The 23,336-nt window shown below is 37.5% G+C and overlaps 1 protein-coding gene across 2 annotated transcripts in view; it reads left to right on the forward strand.

The window, feature by feature from the left end:
• The window catches only part of UBR5 (ubiquitin protein ligase E3 component n-recognin 5), an 85,439-nt gene that overhangs the window by 9,341 nt on the left and 52,762 nt on the right, over nucleotides 1-23,336 (forward strand). For both annotated transcript variants that reach the window (XM_029959421.1, XM_029959422.1), the window contains exons 2-8: nucleotides 8,739-8,783; nucleotides 9,289-9,370; nucleotides 9,543-9,619; nucleotides 10,405-10,524; nucleotides 13,524-13,713; nucleotides 15,391-15,550; nucleotides 22,129-22,278. In XM_029959421.1, coding sequence (XP_029815281.1) covers nucleotides 22,137-22,278 — 142 coding nt within the window. In that variant the 5' untranslated portion in view covers nucleotides 8,739-8,783; nucleotides 9,289-9,370; nucleotides 9,543-9,619; ... (2 more) ...; nucleotides 15,391-15,550; nucleotides 22,129-22,136. The remainder of the gene's footprint in view (nucleotides 1-8,738; nucleotides 8,784-9,288; nucleotides 9,371-9,542; nucleotides 9,620-10,404; nucleotides 10,525-13,523; nucleotides 13,714-15,390; nucleotides 15,551-22,128; nucleotides 22,279-23,336) is intronic.

A 23,336-nucleotide genomic window follows, 5' to 3' on the forward strand; every position in this document is an offset into this window, starting at 1 on the left:
GTTTTAAGATTTTCCATGACTGGATTTTTATTTTGATAGCAATTTTTTTTAGTGGAATCACTACAGCAATGCTCTGACAGCAAAAAATAAGATGTTTTTCCTTCTTTGCCTAAATGTGGTCTTTAAGTTTTACTCATTCTAGTTAAACAAGTGTACAGCTTCGTAGCTACATTTGGTGGCTAACATACGTGTGTTGTTCATGTAGTAATGCTGGCTCATGTTATTATCATGTGTGTGTTCTTCAAGTATCCTTGAATTTAGAACCATGGGGTTCTAAATTCCCATTATACACATTTCATTGTCACAAGAGGATGTACTTACTGAAATGATGGATAGTTAAATAGTTTACAACCTCAGTTGTTTTCAGATTCAGAACTCTCACCCAACTGAGTTGGTTGATGCAGTTGTTTAGCTGTTGTGGTGTTCTGGCTGAAGAAATAGCCTTCTGCTAAATGTTAAACAAAACATTTTTTTGCAGCTGCAAGGAATCTGTACAGTTGAATGGAATCCGTGAACACAAAATGACGATTTGATGCATTTTGCACCAGAGAACAGATTTCTGTCTTGTATTGCCTGAATTTGCGACCCATACTTTTGGAAGTCTGCTGCCATAGAAGGGCATCAGATTGAGAGTGACTCATTCTCCTGTAGTGTTTTTCTTTTTTCCACAGAAACACCACTAGGCATTTAGGCAACTTGTAGCTGTACATTACTACCGAATCCTCTAGGTAATGTGCTAAAGAACATGTAGGTGTGCTGTAACTGCTCTGTGGTAGTCCTGTCAGGATCATGCCATTTGTGGTTTCTTTCTGTTCATATTCAGACTTTTCATTACAGCTTTCTTTCAAAAAAGGGACTGTGCTGTTTCATAGCTTGTGGTGTTTGCTTATTTAAAAGACGTAATTGACTTTGTATTTCTCTTGAGCTGGGCTATGGCTGTGCTTTGCACTGTGGTGTGGGGTTACTCTTTGGGGTTTTTCTCTATTCAGAAGAGGATGTTTTCAGTGTCACTTAAATGATAAATCTGAAGAAAGGGTGTAAGTAGATTTTGAGCTAAAGAAACCAGTCAGCCAGCTTAAAAATTCATTGCTAATCAGAGGCATCTAGTGCTGCATTTCACAAGTCCTACTAGTGGCTGTCCCTCATCTTGCTGTTCCTGCTAGAGAAACAGAGTTCTTCCATCTGGGTATTTGAATACCCACAAATGCTTTTAGTGAATGTCTAATGTCTCAGACACTTTCCTCACTCTGTGGCATAACTTTTTTTCTGTGCCACTGATCTTACAGGGATTCTATAGCAAAGCATGAGCTCCTAGCATTTCAATGGCAAAACCCTTCCTTCTGTTGCCATGCCTTCAAGTCAAATGCGTGGAGATCACCTTCTGAAATCAGTAAGTCCTCAATATCAATCACAGGATGGCTGAGGTTGGAAGGGACCTCTGGGTATGGTCTGGTCCAACTCCTGTTCTCAGGCAGGGCCGTCTGTAGCTCAGAACTATATTTAGATGGCTTTTGAATAACTCTCAAGGATGGAGAATCCACAACCTCCCTGGGCAACCTGTGCCAGTGCTGGGTCACCCTCACAGCAAAAGAAGTGTTTCCTCATATTCGGACAGGACTTCCTGTGTTTCAATGTGTGTTCACTGCCTCTGGTCCTTTCACTGGGTGCCACTGCAAAGAACCTGGTCTGTCCCCTTTACTACCCTTGTATTAGGTGTTCATATGTGTTGATAAGATCCCCCCAGAACCTTCTCTTCCCTAGGGTGAAGTCTCTGCTCTTTTAGCCTTTCTTCATCTGAGAGGTGCTCTAGTGCCTTAATCCTCTTTGTGTCCCTTTGCTGGGCTCTGTGCAGTATGTTCATGTCTCTTGTGCTGGAGAGTCCGGAACTCCAGATGTGACCTCACGAGTGCTGAATAAAAGGAAGGCTCTCCTCCTTCAGCATACTGGCAATACTTTGTCTATCGCAGCCAGAATGCAAGGCATGTTGGCTCATGTTCAACCTGGTGTCCACCAGGACTCCCAGGTCCTTTTCTGCCAAGTTGCTTTCCAGCTGGGCAGTCCCCATCATGTACTGGTGCATGGAGTTATTCCTCCCCAGGTGCAAAGCTTTGCACCTTCCCTTGCTGGAGGTCATGAGGTTGCTGTGCTCTGGATGGCAGTGTGACTCCTTCCAGTCTGGTGTCGTCAGCAAACTTGCCAAGGATACACACTGCCCCGTCATCCACATCATTAATGAGGATGTTGAGCAGGAGTGGACCCAGCACTGACCCCTGGGATACACTGCTAGTCACTGGCCTCCAACCAGACCTTGTGCCACTGAGCACCCCCCTCTGGGCCCAGCTGTTCAGACAGTTTTTGGTTCATCCCACTGTTTGCTCATTCAACCTGAACATCAACAGCTCCTCTGTGGGGACCTTATGGGAGACTGTCAAAAGCCTTGCTAAAGGCTCTAGGTAGACCATATCCACTGCTCTCCCCTTTTTCTTCTATACAGTGATGTGAAATCTGCCTTGTTTTCTTAAAACTAGAACTAAAATACATGCTTACACTCTATAAAGGTGAAGAAGATGTTTAAGTCATTTTACCTACCTCTGTAGTGTGTATTTAACTCTGAATATTAGATATTGGTGGGTATCTGTTGTTAACCTTCTAATGTCTTTGCTTCTATCCTGTCTTTGCTAATTTTTCTTGTCCTGCTTTAACCTTCTTGTGGGCTAGTTTATACCTGACTTATGTCCTTGTCTACATCAGTGTTGTTATATCATTAAATACTGATGGTCTGCTCTAAGGGAATTTTCGTTCTGCAATTACTGTATTATCTGAAGACTTTTCAGTGATATTGCAGAAAGCTGTTTTTAAGAGATTAATTTGTTTGATCTTTGCCATATTAGCTTTCTACTGCAGCTTACTGATCCAGCACAGCATGTTACCATTGTTCCAGAGAGGATTATTAAATGGTCAGAACTACATTTATCAGCCAAACTAATAGTCCTGCAAAATAGGAAATAAAGTTTGGGAGCCATATTCTGTCAACCTGTGTGGGTTGATACCATGAAATACAAGAGATGTTGAAGCTGTTCAAATCAAGTCCACCTTGTTTTCCTCCTCTTTGTGGCAGACCACAGTGCTTGGTGACAGGAAAAGTGTTAGAACAGGGCAAACATACAGTGATGCTTTTCTAGCTTCTATGGATTTGCAGCTCAGGGATTTCCTGAGCTGTATGTGTTGGTTTAGTATGTAATAACCAAATAGTCCTAATTTATATTTCTTGAAAGGTAGAGAAGGACACAGGGTAAGCCCTGGTACCCCTGATTACTGAGTGGAGCGCTGAGTTTCTTTGTCATCTAGTTTGTTTCAGTGATCTGTGTATTATAGTCTAAACATGTTGTCCCACTCTCCTGCTGAGTAGTACTGGTTACCTTGGAGCCTGTCATTTTGTACTTGCCTTGGGAATGTCTTTTTTTTTTTTTTCTTATGTACATTACTTTGTTTTGTACAGATAATCTTATTGCTTGCTTTTGAAGGTACTTCAGCATATGGGTGTTTATGGACTCCCCCCTTAGTACCCAGAATGACTTAAAACACACTCTAAATTTCATTAATTCCAGTAGGAGAAAGGTGTAACTGTGGAAGGCTGCCTCTTTGGAGGCTGCTCTCTGATGTTTGATGTGGCAGTCGAGGACAGGATCCTTTTGCATGCTGTATTGTGTCATGGAAGGTAGCTGGATGTGACTTTACATCCATGTCAGTGTCTGGTGTCCAGGACATGCTGGCATTAGGAAACAAAGGCAACATATTTGCCTAAGCTTTTCATTGGTGTTCATTTTCTGCATTTCTGAGACTCTGTTTTCGTGACACTGATAGACAGGCACAGGAGCTCATTTCCATGTGATTCAAGACAGGCAGGTGTGAGAGGGCTTTGATCTGGAGGCTGTGCAACTCTGCTGGGCCAAAACCTGCAAACTGGCCACGAAGGTACCTCCTTGGGTCTGGCTCACTGTGCTCAGAGCACTTCAGGGGCTCAACTGAGGGATGGAGATGGCGATAAGTGGTGATAGGTATGTTACTCAGTACTGTTTTCCAGTGCTTGAATTGATTTTTCATATGTATGTCCCCTTGGATATCTGCTTATTATTATTATTATTATTATTATTATTATTAGCCTTCCCTTGGAAAAGCAGTGGAGCAGTAGTTGTGTCCTTCTGTCTGCTCTGGTGTGAGTGTCTCGTTTGTTGCCTTACAGACTTCATTGACAATATATTAAGTTGTCTTAAAGAGACCTGATACTTAGAAAAAATTTCCCTACTCAAAGTTGTTCATCATACCAAACAGTGTTTTTTGTTTGTTGGTTGGTTTGTTTGTTTGTTTTAAAGTACCTTTTATTTTCTTCCTCTGCAACTGTTACCGTCACCATGTGGTGCTGAAGTGATGAAAGCTCTTGTGTGGCCCTGCCCGATATTTTAACTTTAAAGTGTACAAATAACTTTTTAAAGCTATGAAAGTGCAGCTTCAGGAAAAATCCAAGAGAATGTTCTGAATATTGTGTGTGGGATTCTGAGTGTTAATTGCCGAGTACAGAAAGACTTGCATTCTTCTGGAGACAGGCAGTATGTGAACATTGTATTTTACATCTCTGTGGTTAAATCCTTTGTTTGGATTGCTTAGCTGCAGTGATTTTTACTGTGTGTTCTTTAAGGACGTAGCTGACATTTAAAAATGTAGTCTAAAGTTGCAGCGAAAAATGAAAAATAACTTTCCTTATGATAGAAATTGCTTTAATACTTAAAAACATGTGCTAGATGTAGTTATTTGATCAAAGCTGCAAAATGTCAGAGTAGATATTAGCACCTGTAAATACTGTTTCTGTTCAACAGCAAGTAAGTTTTTGAGGGGAAAATTATTTACATCTTGCTATATATGATTTCTATTTACAGTGCACTTTTCATGTTAAGTTACCTGAGATGGTCTTGCAGATGATGTAACTTAGTTTCCTAACATGCAGGGAGAAAGATGAGCATACATTAATTGAACTATTCTAAAATCTTAAAGCAATAAGGAGGTTCTCCTTATGTCTTATGTCTTGTCTGTTGGTCAGCTGTTGCTGACATGATGGAATTACTCAAAAAGGTTGAGTATTCCTGCAGGATGACTGGCAAGGTAGGGCTGTTGCTGGTGCAGGGAATTGAGTATAGTGAACATGTGCTATAGAAGTCTGTAGTGTCTTAAGAAAATTAATTCTTGGGACAACCTGCCTGCTTTAAAACAGAAGATTTTTATTATTAGAAATTGAGTAGAAGCACAAATTGTAAAACAGTATTTTGCTTATGTGGATTTAAGCAATTGTTTAAATAGGGTACAGTTATTATAAATATACTGAAGTCCAGTTTTTCTGTCACATACTTAGTACTTTAAAATGGAGTTTCTCTGCAACTCTTGCATTTTTGAGCCTAACTTGGTTTTATAAAGCAAGATCTGGTGAAAGGATGGGTCCTGAGCTAAACTTGTCTGGAAATAGAAATGTACTTTGAAAGAAGTAATATCTTGTGATGAATAAAAGTGTCATGTGGGAAATCTGAGCTGCTGTGGTCCTGACCTAGAGCTTCTTCAGTTGCTTAGTGTGAGCATAGTTCCCTTCTATTCTGATTAGTTTGTAGAATGAAAAAAATCCATACTTGGCTTGGACAAACTGACTTTGTTTTCCTTGCAAGAGTTTTTGGATTAAGAATTAATTAAGAATATTTAAAGAATGTGTGTCTTGATACAGGAGCTATCATCACTAACCTTTTTGTCTAATAGCATTGCAAAGATAGTGGATTTCCCCAAAGATCTCTTTGTGATCAAAATACATGTTGCTTCTAACTTGGTCCTTTGAAATAGTTTAACTGCCTTTAATGAGAATTTTTCAAAGCATAGCCTGTTGAGCCATTTGTATTGGAGATTGTTTTACCACAGGAAGGTCTTAGTGGAAATGTTGACCTTCCTTAATGTGAGAATTGATTAAATCATCTCTGCCTGTACCTCTTCCTCCAGTGCACCATCAGTTGAAATGATTGCATTGTATTGTTAAAATAAAGGTTTTTCCTTCAGAGGGTCAATGCTACAGTACCCTGCAATTGTGCAGGTAGAAAGGCTTAGATTGCTGCAGGAAATGTTTTTGTGAAATTATTTAGAGTTTTTATTTGCACAGACATATTCTCCATACAGAGTATACAAACACATCTTTCTGCCTTGTTCTTGTTTTCCTGCTGGTTTAGTTTTGTGACTGGTGTTCATGTGGATGCTGGTGCCAGCACAAGGAATGGGAGGAGAGGGGGTGAAACCAGCAGCCCAACAGGGACATGGAGCTAAAGAACAACTCCTTTTTCACTCCTCATGGATCTTTTAAGTTTATTGGTGGTACTCAGTAGTTTTGCTGTTACAGCAGCTGCATATGAGATGTTTGGGGTGTGAGATCGTTTTTACTTTTTTTTTTCCTTTCCCTAGATGAGTTTAGTACTTTCAGCATTGTCATTTATGTCCTGCTCTGCTCCCTCCCCTTAAAGGTTGACAGCAGCCTTTTTTTGACAGTGTTAGATCTCTTTTGACCTGTGCTTGTTGCAGATAGACCTACTCTCTTGAGGCTGATGTTACTCATGGATTCCCTGAGTATTCAAGTCTTAGCTTTCTGTGCATATTTCTTTCCTATTATGTCATTATTTTTTTTACCGGTATAAAAGGTTTATGATGGTGTTTTTCAAATTGAAAGATGTCTGTTTCTTTGGTAGTGCTCAGATCTTGTGACACAAGGCTCAGATAAGGAAGCTTTAAATGTTGCTCATAGATTATTTTAGTAACCATCTCCAATAAAGCACTACTTTTTTTGATGTCAGCTTTTCTTATAGTCAGTGCAGTGAATTTAAAGGCAGGTTTTCCTATTCTAGAATTATAACTCATGGGAGAAATGTTAGTGGGAAACTGCTCAGGATTCCTGTGGGAACCTGTTAGGTGATACACTTAAGACATGAAACTTCAGGAATGTTTAACTTGTCATATATGATGTAACAGATCCCTGTTGGCTTTGTAAAACCATATGGTAAGCTGTGGAGTGTGTGCCATTCATCTTCAGGGTTCATTCCATAGTCTCCCACAGTAGTTCACTCCTGTGGGGTACTTTTCACACAGATTGCATATGAGGTGTGCTTTTTCTCTTTTCCTTTTGTGGGCTTTCTTCCTAAACCTTATCTGGCTATGTACTCTTTGCCTGTGTGAAGTAGTTGTGGCTGGAAATTGGGAGTGTGAGATCGCCTACTTACAAACCAGCAGCTTGGCTTGGATAGCAAAAGGCAATTCCAAGCACGTTCACTTCCTTCCTGCTGTCTTTTCACTGTGGTCCTTTCTTCTTGGGCATGGAAGTTATTTCTATCAGTATAAATCACCTTGTTTCTCAAGCAGACATACATTTTTTTTTCCTATGTTTTCCCTCAGAACAAATGCTTTAGAGTTAAACACTTGATAATGTTAAGATTTGACTGTTTGTACCTCTAATTGGTATTCTTTCTCATGCTCAGGGTTTGCAAGTAGCTGAAGTCTGTTGTCCATAATAGTCTGTGTGTAGAAAGTGAAATGAAGCAAGTGAAAATAAAGGATTTAAAGACATGGATTCAAGTAGAGGAAAGCAGTGCTGTTGTGCATGTCTTTTTGTTAGGTTTAGAAAGGTGTTGCTGATTTATGCTAGGATGAATATGATACCAAAGCTGAGATGGTTTTTCTTAATTCAGAAGACCTTGCATAATTTTTACAGGGTTCATCTAGATTTTGTATCTTGATACAATGCGAATACTCTGAATACAACTGGAAGCTCTCTGGGGTCTTTTTCAGATTGTTTGTGTCCTTTGGGAACAAAGGAGCCCAAGCTTTAACTGAAGTGCCTACCTGATATTACAAGAGAATCTTTGCTACCTGTAGAGGATCTTTAGGATCTTTTCTAAGTGAATTAGAAATTACCTCTGTTGCTTTCCACTTTTGGATACTATCCTCTAAGCAGGAGTGGTCCGTGGATTGGCACTTTTTTTTGTGTTCTCTTCCATTTGGTGAGGTACAATGAAAGTGAGATGGAAGTACTTTTGGAAACATTCTTTACCTTCTAGTAAAGGTAATGTTTTACATAACCCTATAAATAGTGATGTTTCTCTGGATTGTTTCTTCTACTAGCCTGAATTTGTTGTTCATCATTTGTTGATGTTGGCTTTTGTGCATCTGTTTTCCTGTCTTTTCTGTTTTGGGGAACTTACTGTCATAGTTTTGTCTCTAATATCCCACATATTTGGATTTCCTAGAAAATGATAATCCTGTCTGCTCTGGGATACTGTATTCAAGCTTATACAAGGAAATTCAAGTATATCTACAGTTAATGCTGATTGCATCATCTGCTTATTTTATGTGTGAAGTTGTAAATGGTTGTAACAAGGCAGGAGTAGAGTTTTTTGATAGTGGCTTGCAAAACACACAGAAATGTAATCAAACGTTGGTTCTTTGGCAAGGGTAAAACTCCAAAGCAAAACCCCTCCAGAACAAAAACCTGATTTGAAGCTGAACACTATCCAGTTCTTATACAGGCTCCCAGCACCAAGTAGTATTTATATCAAGCTTCATTGAATGTGGTTAATTGTCCCCCTAATGTCATAAATATGCTGTATAAGTGGTTGTCATGTCCTGTGGAATATGTCGTCATATAACAACTTCATTTCTTTTTGTTTCAGATTGAGGGAAGTTTCAGAGAAGCTGAACAAATATAATTTAAACAGGTAAGGCACGTCACATGCTGCTGTAAATCATTTGGGAAAGTACAGTTTCTCTAACAGCAACACAAAGCAGGTGATTGTTTTGTAGATATAGCCTTAGAAATCCTCAATACTGCTAATACTGAAGTCCTACTAATACTAAAGTCCAGAAATGCTTCAGATAATGCAGGAAGAAAATGGGAGGTTTTCAGTTATGGTAAAATATATTATTAAATATCCTCCTTATGAAATGACTCCTTACTTTAAAGTATAAACCTGTTTTTTATTGCTGATCACATTAAACGAAAACATCACCTTTTAAGGTTTTTGTCCCCTGCATTTTGTGTGGTTAATGATCAAAAATATATTATAGTTGCTTCAACTAATGCGTGTTTAGTCATTCTTGAATGTTTTTCATATTGGTAACCATCACTGCACATCTTTCCTTTCATATACAACTAGGTTTTTATTTTTTTTTTCAGATTTCAAATGTTTTAAAATGTTATACATTCTCACTTTTTATTTTCAGCCACCCTCCTTTGAATGTATTGGAACAGGCCACTATTAAACAGTGTGTGGTGGGACCAAATCACGCTGCATTTCTTCTTGAGGTAAATTACTGAAATCTCAGATAATAAACTTGAAACCATACAGTTAAAATTAGTTCTTTTAACATTAAATTGATCAGTATTCTTCAGTAACTGAAGACTTGTGTTTGTATTTTTTTTGTAACTTGTCTTACATTTCAATTTTGAGTGTTTGCTTTTCTTGTTCTAAATACAGGATGGCAGAGTCTGCAGGATTGGTTTTTCAGTCCAGCCAGACAGATTGGAATTGGGTAAACCTGAGAATAGTGATGGGTAAGAAATGCTTTTCTTCTAAAACATTCTTTTGAACTTGATAAGCAGCTTGGCTGCTTTTTTGGTTTTGTTTTTATTTGTTTGTTTTCAAAGTAGATTGCTTTAGGAATGGATACTTTGAGTAGAGACACAATGGTTATTGGTGATGCAGCCAAACAGCCTAGCTTGACAAACTGGCGTAGGAAGAAATAGTAGATGTGATTCTAAAAGAAATGAGACAGGGTCTCTTTAACTTCAAGAAACAAATTCCTCCAAAAATAAGAAAGAAGCTCTGTTAAATTATTAAGCTTCATGTAGAATCCACTCTAAAAGTGGTCCCATCTGGCAAGGCTCACTTTCTAGACCTGTGGTCTTCAGTCCAGGTAAGTCCCCCTTAGTAGGACTATTGAATGATTCCTATTTGAATGTAAACCACTTAATACTGAAGTAGGGTACTCAGGGTCAGGTTTATGGATAGAACACCTGATTACAATTTATACATATATGCTAACAGAAGACTTAGCACAGTTGCTACCTCAAATCACTAATTAGCTTAATATGTATTTGCAACTGTGCTATTATGGATTGCCCATGTACATAAGGTCTGTTAGGCATGCTTTCCACTTTCTTTTTCCAGTGTACCTCTTAATATACAGTTAGATTAGTTTGGAATATTCCCCAAGGGTGTTGCTTAAGCTGGTATGTTACCAGATTAAGTCCCTGAGAATTTCAACCTGGGATTCCAGGTTTTGTTCTTAACCCATTTGGGATTGTTTTGTGACTGATTTACCATCTTTTACTTTCAGTTCAAAGTTGAGCAGTGGCTCAGGGGCAGGAAGGACATCCAGGCCAGGCAGATCTAGTGACTCCCCATGGTTTCTGTCTGGTTCTGAAACTCTGGGCAGACTGGCAGGCAACACCCTTGGGTAAGTTTTGATAGGATTGAGGCTGCAATCTGTTTGTTCCATATTTGAGTATATGTGTATACACATATATAAATTGTATGCAGTATGTATAAGGGAACGTATAATTACAGCAGTTGTCTAGGTAGGGTATAATAAAAAAATACTTAATTTGTTTAAAATAACAGACATTTAAGTGACCCTTCAGCATCTAGGATACAGAGGGTTTTCTTATATGTGTGAAGAATAACTGGTTTTGGCTGTGTTGTCTTTTTTTTAATGTTTTTTTAGTTCCTTGATTTTTGAAAAGCAGATTTTTAGAGGGACACTATCAATTTAAACTGTGGTAGGCTAGAAGCATAAAGAAAATGAGTGCATTTATACAGGAAGGACCTTCATTATCTTTGTGTGCTCCACTGCATTGTGCCCTCCTTCCCCAAGTCATGACCAGTGTTTTGATAGCTGGAGTCCTATACATAGTGATAGGAAGGGAACATTTGAAAAAGATCGTTGCTCAAAACCTTTAAAATTGTACCATATGCTAAATGTACAGATTCAGTTTTCTTACCATTAGCTTTAAAATTGATGGTGTCCCTTTCTGTAGAAATGTAAATTAATCTTCATTACATAATCACAGTGATCGCTTTGTTTTTGTAAGATGTGTCGAACTGTGCTGCTTCCTAAGGTTACTAACTATAGCAAGGAGAACTGTGTTTACAAGCTGTGGTTTCTGCATGTGAATGGTTTAAGAGGGAGGAACTATAGCTTTTCAGTGATAGCAAATTTGTTGTTTATATTACCAAATAAACTAATTTCATTTGGGCCTTATTTGAATGAAAAATAACCCCCATTACCTCTCCAAACTTTTTGTGCAAACATTGTGCATTTGAACGTAAAAATCCACGTGTTAAACGTTAAAGGCAAACTGGTATTGTCATGTTTAAAAACTTATTGTTGGAAGTGTGAGACATTTTTTGCCTTGTTATTTTAGCTGAGTACAGCTGGTTACAATTGTTTGAAGCTATGTGCTTAGGAGACCAACCCTGAAGAGTTGGTATGTCTTCCCTTGCATGTTTCAGAACTAGGTAGTTGAAAGTCACTGAACTAGTGGAAAAGTAGTAGGCACTATAACTAGTCTGTTAAATAAAGGGAATAATTAACTTAATAAATTGAGTCTGAAAACATTCAAACTGTAGAGCCCTTAGATTAGATAACTGGATTTGGAAAATTGCTAACATGCTGCTGGACAGTAGAGAGATGTGGTAAACTAGCAGGCAAACAGAAATGAGCTGAAAGATTTCCATTCTATATTAATATTTATTTTAGGTTTAGACAACTTTATTAGAACAAGACCAAGTTAGGACACACTGGGAATATTTTCATTATTATATGAATAGAGATGGTTTTAACTGTTAGATGTCTAAACTATGTCATTGTTAGTTTATAACTTCAAGTAGAAAATGCATCTGTAGTAAGTATTAATATCTAATATAGAACATTATCTTTAAACCCACACCTCCCTGCTGAGAGTTGAATTAAGAATTCCTTTGTAGGTAGAATCTGATTTCTCCTCAGCCCCATTCTTTTCCCATCAGCCGCCTTCCCACCTCTAGAACAGATTAACTGGCTCATTTTATTTAAAATGTCACATTCCTCTTGATTTTTGAGGGGTTTTTCCATTTTCAGTAGTATCTTTTTTTTAGAATTCTCTTTCTAACTCATGAGACAAGACTTTTCCTAAAGCCATCGTTGAATTGCTTTTTGTCTTGTCATTGTCTGTGTGGTCGCTGGCTAGAATCTTGAAAATGTGGATGTGTCTGACAGGGCCTTGTCTTAGGCAGACACTCGAGTTGCTCTGTGGTCTTACCAGGAGGAAAAAGAAAACCCAACCAAACAAGAGAAGGGTGTTAGTAATCAACTTAAGCCATAAAATGTAAGACAAGTATTCTTACCTAATTAGCTTTTCATAGCTAGATGTGATAGACTTTTAACATAAATTTATTAGATACTATTTCAGAGAACATACCTTTTTCACATCTAATTTGAAATGTTTTTCTTGAAAGGAGATAGAGGTTTAAAGTGATTGGTAGCAGGAAAGTTCTGCTGATACTGATTATTAAATAGCAATAACACCATATGCAATATCCTTTAAAGCAGATTGCAAGATAAAGTTAACCTTAAAGAATAAACTAGAGGCTCTTGCCTTTCATTGCAGCAGAGTATCTTAAGTTCAAACTAGATTCAGTTTACACAGTTCTGTGGTGATAATTAAGATTAGTGGATAATTGTAATGATGGTGAGCAGTCTATTTCTGTGAATCAGGGCCTTTTTGCTCCCTTGTTTTGATACTGATTCATACAAATGAAAAAGCTGTTCAGTCAGTTCAGGCATGTTTTTGCAATGTAGAGAGTTGATGTTGATTTCTGAAATAGGAGTAGATACAAAGTAGAATATCTCTTGAAAACCATCCATGAGGATCAGAGAACTATCTAGTGTAAGATTTCTTTTGCAGTAAAGAAGATTGCTTGATTTTTCCAGTGAAATCTTAATGAATTTCTTAATGTAAATCAAGTATCAGAATCTTTAGAAGACCCCTCTGAGTAGAGTGACCTGCTGTCAGGGCCACTGACCATGAAGCTGCTGCATGTGTGCTTTTATAGCAGGGAGTTGACAACTGAGTGTTAGATGTTACACTGCTGCTACTGTTGCTTTTAAAAAATCTGGGAGTTGATCCATGTATGTATTTATGTATGTATACATCCACACAACTATATGAGTAGGAAAGAGTGCAACTTCCTGTTGCAGTCCTGTTTTTTTATTACTTCTTTGTATTTCAGAAGTTTATTAATTGCGTGGTGCTCTTGTTCATACTGGTTTTGAGAGATACTTTTTGTCTATGAAGTCAAGCTGCAGTGTTTTTCAGAGGCTGTTTACAAGTTATTACTAATAAACCTAAAGACTTCTTCAAATAGTCCCCAAAGTATGCTGCTGTATTAATAAGATAAATAATCCAAATCTTCTAGAAGTCGCTGGAGTTCAGGGGTTGGTGGAAGTGGAGGAGGATCTTCTGGTAGATCATCTGCTGGAGCCCGAGATTCTCGAAGGCAGACCCGAGTTATACGCACAGGACGTGATAGAGGATCTGGACTGCTGGGGAGTCAACCACAACCAGTGATTCCAGCATCAGTCATTCCAGAGGAACTCATTTCACAGGTACATGAGCTAGAAACTGCTTGTTGCCGAAAGCTTGGATAGCTTCTCACAGCATATGTACAGGAATGTGTTGTAGTAGTGCACTTTCTCCAAGGAGTGATGACATATAATTGAAGAGATTGACTTTCTCTAGATGAATTGGTTTTATTCTTAAATATGTAGTGGGAGTGATAGACTTTTGGATTCTAGAATTTTCATTTCCCAGACTTCCCCTAGATAAGGTATATATTTAATCTGGATGAGGAAGGCTATGTTCAGTTGCAGATGGGAGATTTAGTGAGAAAGTAAAAGCGTTAAGTTTCTTGAAGGAGTGTAACAGAGGGGGGGAGGTTGACTTCTTTTTTTCTCGTTGGATAGAAGTGATCTGTTTTAGATTTAAGTAGAAGACATTAAACATATTTAATCTCTTTAAAATACTAATAATTTTTCTTCCTAGACACCTCTACTTAATTTTTTATAAATGTAACTGATGAATATTGGATATAAATGTCTCCACTTTTGCCTCTTAATGCACTAAAGCCTGAAGAAGCTGATGGACTTTGCATTGTGTGGTTAAATGGAGTCTGTTAAAACATTTTTCTCCATATTTGAAGAAAATGAGATATTCAAAATATGTGACTAGTTAATGCATTTTAACTATTAGTTTAAAACTAGTTTCTGGTCTACATTTGAAATACAGACGTTAGTTGCTAGGCCTAAGATAATCAGCTTTGCTTCCCTTGCTGTGGTGTTTTGCTTACCTTTTTTTTTTTTTAATAGTGTACTTTGTCTACCTTTAAAACGGGAAGTGTTTAAAACATTTTTGAGTTAACTCTAAAGCAGGTCAATGGGAAAGATCTTTACAGATGGTCTATATGACATACATTTTAGGGGGTCTCAAATATCTGTAAACTTCTGGCATAGCATGTTATGACAAAAAGTTTACCTTTGTGTGCTGTTAGAATGTCCCTTTCTTTTTTTTTTTTGGCTTGTCAGCTGACAATTTTAGTTGGTACCTCATTTTTACTGTGTTACGAAAATACTCAGTACTCGTTCCTTATGTTCTTCACACAGTTTGCAATCTTGCAGAACTCTCATCTTCTCTGACTTTCAGTAGAGGGTAATCTGGAAAAACAAAGTGCCCTGAGTCCTAGGCTTAGTGGAATAGACCAGAATTCTCTGGGGTTCTCTGTTTAACATTTGGAACATTTGCGTTTTGTTAGTAAAATCTTAAATGTTGCAGAAACTGCTGAAGATAAGCCTTTAGAAGCAGAATGATGAGAAAAATAGAGGCAGTAAGTAAAAGTGTAAAAGACAGGGATTGAGGTGTAGTTTTGGAACAAAAACTACAGTTTGATTGCAAACTCTGTTGATTGTCATACTAAGTTTAAATACTCCTGGGTTTCAGAGTGTTCTATATGTTTCTGTAGATTTCGCTTATCCTTTAACTACAGCATTAAGCATTCCAAGCAGTAGATTCTAAGATTCCATTAAGAAATTCAGCACCAAAGTTGGAATTCAGTAGCCTAACTGAAACTGAGAGAAGGCTGCCTATCTAGTACAAAATACTGTGAAAAATTTATATGATCCTTTGTCTGTACGTACTGTGATTGACTTTTGGGTTTTACTGGACTTCTTTTAGAACTAAGCATTCTTTCTCATGAATGACCAGTAACCAGTGATACTCTGCTCTTACAGGCACAAGTCGTTTTACAAGGAAAGTCCAGAAGTATTATTATTCGGGAACTCCAGCGAACAAATCTTGATGTAAACCTTGCTGTAAATAATTTATTGAGTCGTGATGATGAAGATGGGGATGATGGGGATGACACAGCAAGTGAATCATATCTTCCTGGAGGTTTGTATCCTGCAACTTTTGATTAAGAAAAAGCTGATGTGTTCTTATTTTTCTGTATTTAAGTACTGACAGCGAGCTGTGTGCTGTGCAAGAGATGCAGCGAAGACAATTCTTGCTTATAGAAGCAAAGTCTAAAGATGCAAAAAACAAAAGATGCATTGGAATGTCTTGAGGGATTAGGTTAGCCATTGAAGAATAACTGTTGATACTGTTTGTGGTGGCATGAAAGTTATTTTTTGTTTTAGGATCTCAGGCTTTGTAACATCAGCATTACTTAAGTCTGTTTTGCTGCTCAATAATATCCTGAGACTGCTGTGTGGCTTGCTCATGAAAGCTAATTCTAAAACCTTCTAGTGACTTGCATGTTTTTTTCCTACTAACATATATTCTTAATATTTTTCAAGTTCTTAGAGCAAAAATTATACAGCTTTTTTAAAATCAAAATGCCTCAATTGAGGGCAAAACAGTGTACAGCAGTTACAGTTAGACTGAGAATTTATTCTTCATCTCAAGTTCCCCTTATAAAAGCTGTAGTATTCTGGCTATACCAGCAAAATGCTTTAATTGACGTGCAGCTATTTTTGAAATACTGTCTCTCCCACACAATAGCTTTTTATAAGAGACTTTGAATCTTCTTTTGCACTGGCTAACTAATTTAGGCAATCTTTGTTTGCTCAGTAAACAGATTTGGAAACATAGCAGCCAAATCTAATATTCGTCTTAGGTGCACGGCATGAAAAGAGCACATCTAAACTCTGACTACATAGTAGCTTTTCTTTCTTTGTGTCAAAATGACGTTTTAATATTTTTCTAATAAATGTTTTTTGGTTTTTTTTCTGCTCATCTGGTTCACCAGGAAGGTTCATGGGCTTCCTTCATCTTTATCTTGTCAATCGTGATTAGACAAAAGGTTTTTTTAATTTCTGCAACAAAGGCTTTGTGTTTCATTTTGCCTCTTCTAGTTTTAGTTGCATCTGTCAAACATCTTTATTTTGCTGTAGAATCAAGAATATTCTGGTGGAAGGGTGAAAAATCTTTAATCTGAGTCTTGTTTTTTAGCTTAATAGCATTAGACATGCACTGGAGGAAGTAAATTCTCTAAAGTCTTTCTGAGTATTCAGTGCAGGAGGTCTTAGTTTTAAGCATGTCCAAATGCATTTCTCCGGAACTGGCCTTCAGAAGATAAATCAGAGTTAGGAACTTCTGCTGTAAATTATTACTTTTAACCATACTAACCAGCTTTCTACAGCATTAACTGTTCTCTTAGTACCTCTTGTGATCATAAGGATCAGTTAATAGGGACCGTCCGACAACCTGTGACTGGTAACCTTTATTTGAAGATGCCTCCAATTACAGTCTGTGAGTCCTGTGTACTTGAGAGAGGTTCAAGTAATATGCAGAATTTCACTGTCCTCACTAGATGTCCACAAAACAATTTTGTCCTTGGCTTAATTTTTAAAGCTTCTTCCCTGTTTAGACTAAAATTTCCTATAAGGGATTGCAAACTCCTAATATTAGGGGTTTTTTCTCCTATTTTCTTTTACTCCACATAGAAATTGCGCCAGTTCTTTCCCAGTTTTTGTGGGAAAAGATCTGGAAATGACAACTGAAATGAAACTTGATGTGTTTTAGCTCTAGTCTTCAAAGATGTAATTCATGAATTGTAGAATGTGCTATGCCTTCTCTCTCCGTCTTAAGTTTTACGAGACAGAATCAGTCTTGCACAGAAATGAATTTGAATCTGATGAGAAGGAGTCTTGCTGAACACTAGTCAGTGCTGTCATGACTCTACTGTTGGTACATTACATAGTAAAAATTACCAGTCCTTGCATTTGTCACATGGTCATGCAAACTAATTTTCAGGAAAACCTGAGGCCAGGGAAACTTGCATATAGCTCTTTCTGAAAGTGTTTTGCTCTAGAAACTTAGCACTCTTCCTGCTTTCACTTCTCATCTTGCCTCTGGATGCCCTTTTGGAACTATAACATTTAATTTCATAAAGGAAAACTGTAGATAACTGATAAATGCTATATGTGGTCAATTGTTAGACTATTTTTAGGATTCTGAAAGAGAGAGAATCTTTTTTTTTTTTTTTTAAATTGTCAAATTATGCTTTAAAGCTTTTTGATTTCATTCATTCCAAGCACAAAAAAAGCAAGTGACAAGAGAGCTTTTGCCTCGGGATTTTTGAGGCTCTTGCATTTTGATTAAAAGCATATGCTAATTTTTTCTTTCTCCCTTCTGCATGTCTGATGCTTTGTGACCCTTAAATTTAGGGGTTACTCTCTAAACCTTCCAAGACAGAAGAAGTTTTTTTAAAGTGCTAAGAGTAATTTACATTTGATTTAAAAAAGGATAATAAAATAATTAAAAAGCTAAGATACTTCCCAAGAATGTGAAATTAATAAATTCTTGTTTAATACATCATAATTCCATTAATATATCAGTTGTGATAATTCCAGTTAGTACTGTGAAGGTTATGCATCTGATTTTTTTTGAGGTAATAAAAAACAGGTTTCAATTCTTCTTAAATTCTTCAAAATTTCATAAGTGAAGAGCAGAACTTTAACTTTTCTGTACATATTGCCATCAACGATTGTCTCTTAAATATTTATTTTTGGACCCTAGTGTACTTTGATTTTTGGTTTCTCTAATCTAGTCCTGTTTCTTTTGTTTTATGATAGTTAGCAGAGAGGAACGTGGGTTCATTTGATTCATAACAAATACGTAAGGAAAATAATCAAGGTAAAAACTACATAGAACATGATCATCTAGCATAGAAAAGACTTGAGGGCCTCTAGATTAATTTTCCAGCTCATCTCAAGTTGTATTAGAGCCTTCTTCTGGGCTTTATGTTCTGTTAATTTTCTGAATAGAGATTCTGTAGAAGTTAAAATGTTTTGTTGTTTGTATAGTTCGATGTGTGCATGTTTGCTGAGTAAGTTTTGCATGGTACAGTGGGTTCTCGCTAGTGGGACTTGTGGAACGTGGGTTTGAGAACATCCAGGCTGCTCTGGAGAGAAGAGACATGGGCTGGTATCACAGCAGGACTGACTGTGCTGGCTTGCAGTGAGGGGTCATGGGAACTGGAACATAGCGTAGGATCCGTGCAATGGCTTGCCTTGGGGGAAAACAATTAGATAATGGGGTTGGGTTTTTTGTGGTTTTGTTGTTGTGGTTTGGTTTGCTTTGTTGTTGGGTTGGTTTTTTTGTTTTTGGTTTTTTCTGGACTTCAAGTTGGGTAATATTTTGAATAAATACTATTAAATGAATTCTGGAGTTCTGTTTTAGTCTGGTTTCCTAGGAAACCAAAATACATGTTTCTCTCCCTTCACTGTCACAGTTTTGCCAATTTAATCCAAACTTGAAAGAGGAGGAGATACTGAACACATTGAAATGTTGAATATTTCATAAAAATATGCAGCTGAGAAGCGGGGAGAGAACTTACGATTGCCCCCTTAAGGGAAAACATTTAAAGTGAGCTCAACTTGAGATGGGAGTTGATCTAAGCAATGCCTTCAGTTAATAAATTCAGTGATAATGCTACGCATGGAGCTATTGAAAACAAAAATTTTCTTAGTACTCAAATTGCTGCTTATGTGTATACTGAAACTTAGGGTTTTTTAATTGGTGGGGTTTGGTATTTTTCTTGTTTTGTTTCTTTCCTCTGAACTGGATATCCTTTTCCTTCCAATTTGCTGTAGTATTTACTGGTGAATCCTGGGTATTTCATTACCTAAATAGGTTGGTCAGAATTGTCACATCTAAATGTGAAGAGTGCAGTCTAATTTTGGTCTAACGCAGCATAAGAGATGAATGATATAATCCCATGGGATTTAGCTGAAGAGCAGGAAAATAAAGTCATAGAGAATGTCTTTTTTTTTTTTTCCCCCCATGATTCTTAAACTGGATGTAGCCTTGCAGTATCTGTGTTTTCACAGTGCTAAAAAAATTCCACTGATGTTTGAAGGGGAGTGGATTTGGGTCCTATCCCTACTGGTTTTAGCACCTTTCTTTGGTGGTATAGAAAATGGAAGAAGGGGAATCTCTTTCAGAAATACTGGAAGAAAATTAAAATCTGATTTGAAGCTGAAATAAGAGGGTAAGAAAAGGCTTCATTTCCTTACTCATCTTAATGCATACTTTGCAAAAAACATGTTTTGGTTCTTAAGTCTGATGGCTTGAACTTTTACTTTCCTTTTTGGAAACACAGCTAAACTCAAGATGCCTGGCATGGTGGAAAGTGTGTGTATGTGTGTGTGTCACAAGGTAGTGTGTGTTTTCTGTCAAGAGGATTTCCTGCTCAGCTTGCCTTAAAAAAACCATTATTGTCCATTTTGAACAAGGGTGCAGAGTTCTTTTCTGTACTGACCAATTCTTTTCCTACAAAGAGATCAAAGTTCTTTGCAGTTTTTTCCTGCATAGTGACCAAAAAAAAGTCAGAATGAATTACTAGACTATAGAGAGGCTGGAACATACCTAGGAAGAGATGGTCGTGGTGTGGGATGAGGGAAAAGGGAGCAGCATGTCGATCTTGAGAGATACAACAGAATCTCAGCTGTGTTTCCAGCTCTTGAAGTCTGTTATGTACAAATTGACACTCTGAAGGTGAAGTGTACTGCAGCTTTAATGCTGTGGAAAGTCAGTGAAAAGTATGAGGCCGGGTAAGGGTACTCTGAGTGATCTGAATTGTTTTAGTAAGACAGAACCTGTTTGCCAAATGTGAATTTTTTTCCTAGGATTTCCAAGCAGTCTGTCAAGGATGACTTCCTAAAATGTACTGTGTGAACCACAGAGTCCCAAATGGTGTGCTTTTAGAAGCACAGTCTACACTTGAGTGGATTACTTAATTAATGCAAGAAGCATTCATGTGGGTCTTGCTTTGAAATCCACAGCGCTCACTACTTACAGTGCTGTTTTTCTGGGGACAGCTGGTTGTACTTGGTATGTGTTACGTTTCCTGGAGATGAGAGTTTAGATGTATAAGGATAAATGATCTACTATGCAGGGATGTGAAAGTCTTACATGAATTAATACTAGCTCTAAGTATGGACTTTTGGCTCCTTTTCAGTTTTTGGATATCTTCTACTTTGTGTCTACTTTGTTTTTCTCCCTCCCCTCCTTTTATTCCAGACACTGGAATAGGAATTCCTACTGTTATGAGTGCTGTTATTTGACTTCAGACTTTGTTTTCTAGCCACTATTTTGTTTTATGCTTGGGATGAGAAAGAGGCTGAGAACTGGATGTGCTGAAATTCTGTGTGCTCCTTCCATGTTTCCTGAAGGGAGTGTGTGTGTGCAGCCTCATGTTGGCTTCACGGATGGTTTAAGCAGATGGTCCTGCTGCCAGAAGGTGCTATCCTGTCATTCCCTCACATGGTGGTGAGGTTTGTGGTGAGGCCTGTATGGGCCAGTGAAACCTAATTTGAGGAGCCTGATTTTTACTAGTCAGAGTTGCCTGAATGTTTGGGAAGGGACGAAACTATCTTCTTTGGCAGCAGTAGGGTATGGTCAGCTTTCCTGCATATGGTGAGGCACTGCCTCTGGGGCTCTGACTACCCAATTAAGTCAGTCTGAAGGTCCCTTCCCACCTTACTTCTATACTCTTTTAACTTCTGTTTCAAGCCAGGTGAATGTGCTAGTTGTAGATTTAGAAATCCCACCTTGCCCCAAGGAGGTGCCTGCCACAGGGATGAAGGGGGGAAGTAGGACTGTCCTTTCTGTGGCAGCAAGATGGTAGTCAGGTTCAGTTGTCTTGTCAGTCCATATTGCTGGACTTCAATAAGTTACCTGAATTTCCAGTAGCCTCTTTTGTATTTGGATAGTAGCTTTAGTAAGTGGAAAGAGATTGTTTTACACTTTAATGATTGTTATTACTTCAGGGAAACTCAAGTTTTCTAACATAGAAACTAGGGCAGTCGTGGAACTTTTGGGTTGTTTGTTTTGTTTTTTTTTTTTTGACTGCATGGTATTAAAACATTGTGCTTTTTCCAGATAACTTGTTGTTCTTAACGTAGGTACCGTTTAAAGCTTTGTACTGAGACCTGCAAGTTACTAGCTTATGAATTAAACAAGTATGTCATTCTCTGAAGGAAGCGTTCATGGAGAAACGCTCCAAGACATGGCTGTGTGAAGGCCGGCTCTCTCCATCGGCTCTGTCCTCCCTTCATTCTAGGTCATCTTTGGAGTTCTGCATTACATGCATGAGTGTGTGTGCACATGTATGTATATGTATCCATCTTATCCTGGGGCTTTGTTCTTTCAAGTGATAGGCAAAAATCTGAATTTCTGGGATACGGAAAAATATGTTTTGGGCAAGTCTTGTTTGGGAAATGTGGTTAGATAAGTGACAGAGCAGCTCTTGTAGGGAAAATGGTTTTGTTCACTAGTTCGCCAAGCTGATTGCAAATGCGGTTGTATAGGAGGCACATGAGTTTGCACTGGTGAATCTGAAGAGCAGAAATTCAATTAATAGATAGGATATTTTTTTTGTTTTGATATTTGTTTAGTTGATGGTCTCTCTAGCTGATGTTTTAAGTAGCTGATTATTCACTTAAGACCCTTGTCTCCTCTTATAGAGGATCTTATGTCTCTTCTGGATGCTGACATACATTCTGCTCACCCAAGTGTCATTATTGATGCTGATGCTATGTTTTCAGAAGATATTAGTTACTTTGGTTATCCATCCTTTCGGCGCTCATCACTTTCCAGGCTAGGCTCATCCAGAGGTAATTTTGCACCTTTTTTCTTTGTAATAAGTAGTTTGCTGTGGAAAAAGCTAGTGATAGTACACACTCGTGGTTTAGATTCTGATTTAATGCAAAAGTAGACTATGATATGTTGTCAAATATAGAGTAGACAAATAGACTGTTAGTCATCAAAATTATTAATGAATTCTGACTATTAGCAGGTAAGTTCTGCAAGAACCTTGGTAGTCAATTATTTTAAATCTAATTGTTGATCATTGGTGTTGCAAAGTGTTATAAAATTTTGCATGTTAAGTTTATTTTAAACGGTAGTGTATGTACCTACTAATACATAGGTTGCATTAAAAATATTTAATTTGGCTCAAAAATGAGTAACAATTGATGACATGCAGCATTCTTAATGGTTTTTTTTTCCCTTCTTTCTTTCTTTTGGATTGCTCTTTGTACACTATTCTTCACGTTTCCTTAGTTGTCCCATGACAGAAGTTACCTTTATGGAATGAGGAACTTTAGATACTAAAGAGGGAGAAGAAATCTAAATTTTATTGTTTGAAAGGATATTTATAGTTGGATAAGGAGAACTATTGGCAGCTGATAATAAAAACTCCTTGAGCAGTGTTAGGGCATTTTTTTTTAAGTGTATTACACTTAAAACATTTATAACAGACCACGCAGCAATTTCCTATCTTTTTTGAAGCTGTTGTGCAATGCCTAGAGTATTTCCAAACTGTTAATCCAACCTCTGCTGTGATTGTTTGTTTAGTACAACTTTGTTGCCTTTCATGAACATGTTTTAGTATATTAATTGCTGAACATGTAAGCTCCTGTTTCAAAATTATTAGTCAGGGGTCAGTGTGATGTTTGCTAGAAAATAAGTACAGTACTTTATGGAATGCATCTGTAAGACACGCTGTTGTGTTTGGCTTATGTAAAAACTTTCCCATTTGTCTAATACAGCAAAAGACCCAAGACTTGGTGTAATTCATTGAAACTGATATAATAATGCAGTCATCTCATATATGTAATTCCAGTTGATTTTTGTGAGCCTAAGTGAGGTACTTCATAGGTTAAATGCATTT

Source organism: Manacus vitellinus, unplaced genomic scaffold, assembly GCF_001715985.3.
Source record: "Manacus vitellinus isolate BGI_N305 unplaced genomic scaffold, ASM171598v3 scaffold_1_pilon, whole genome shotgun sequence".
NCBI classification, from domain to species: Eukaryota; Metazoa; Chordata; class Aves; order Passeriformes; family Pipridae; genus Manacus; species Manacus vitellinus.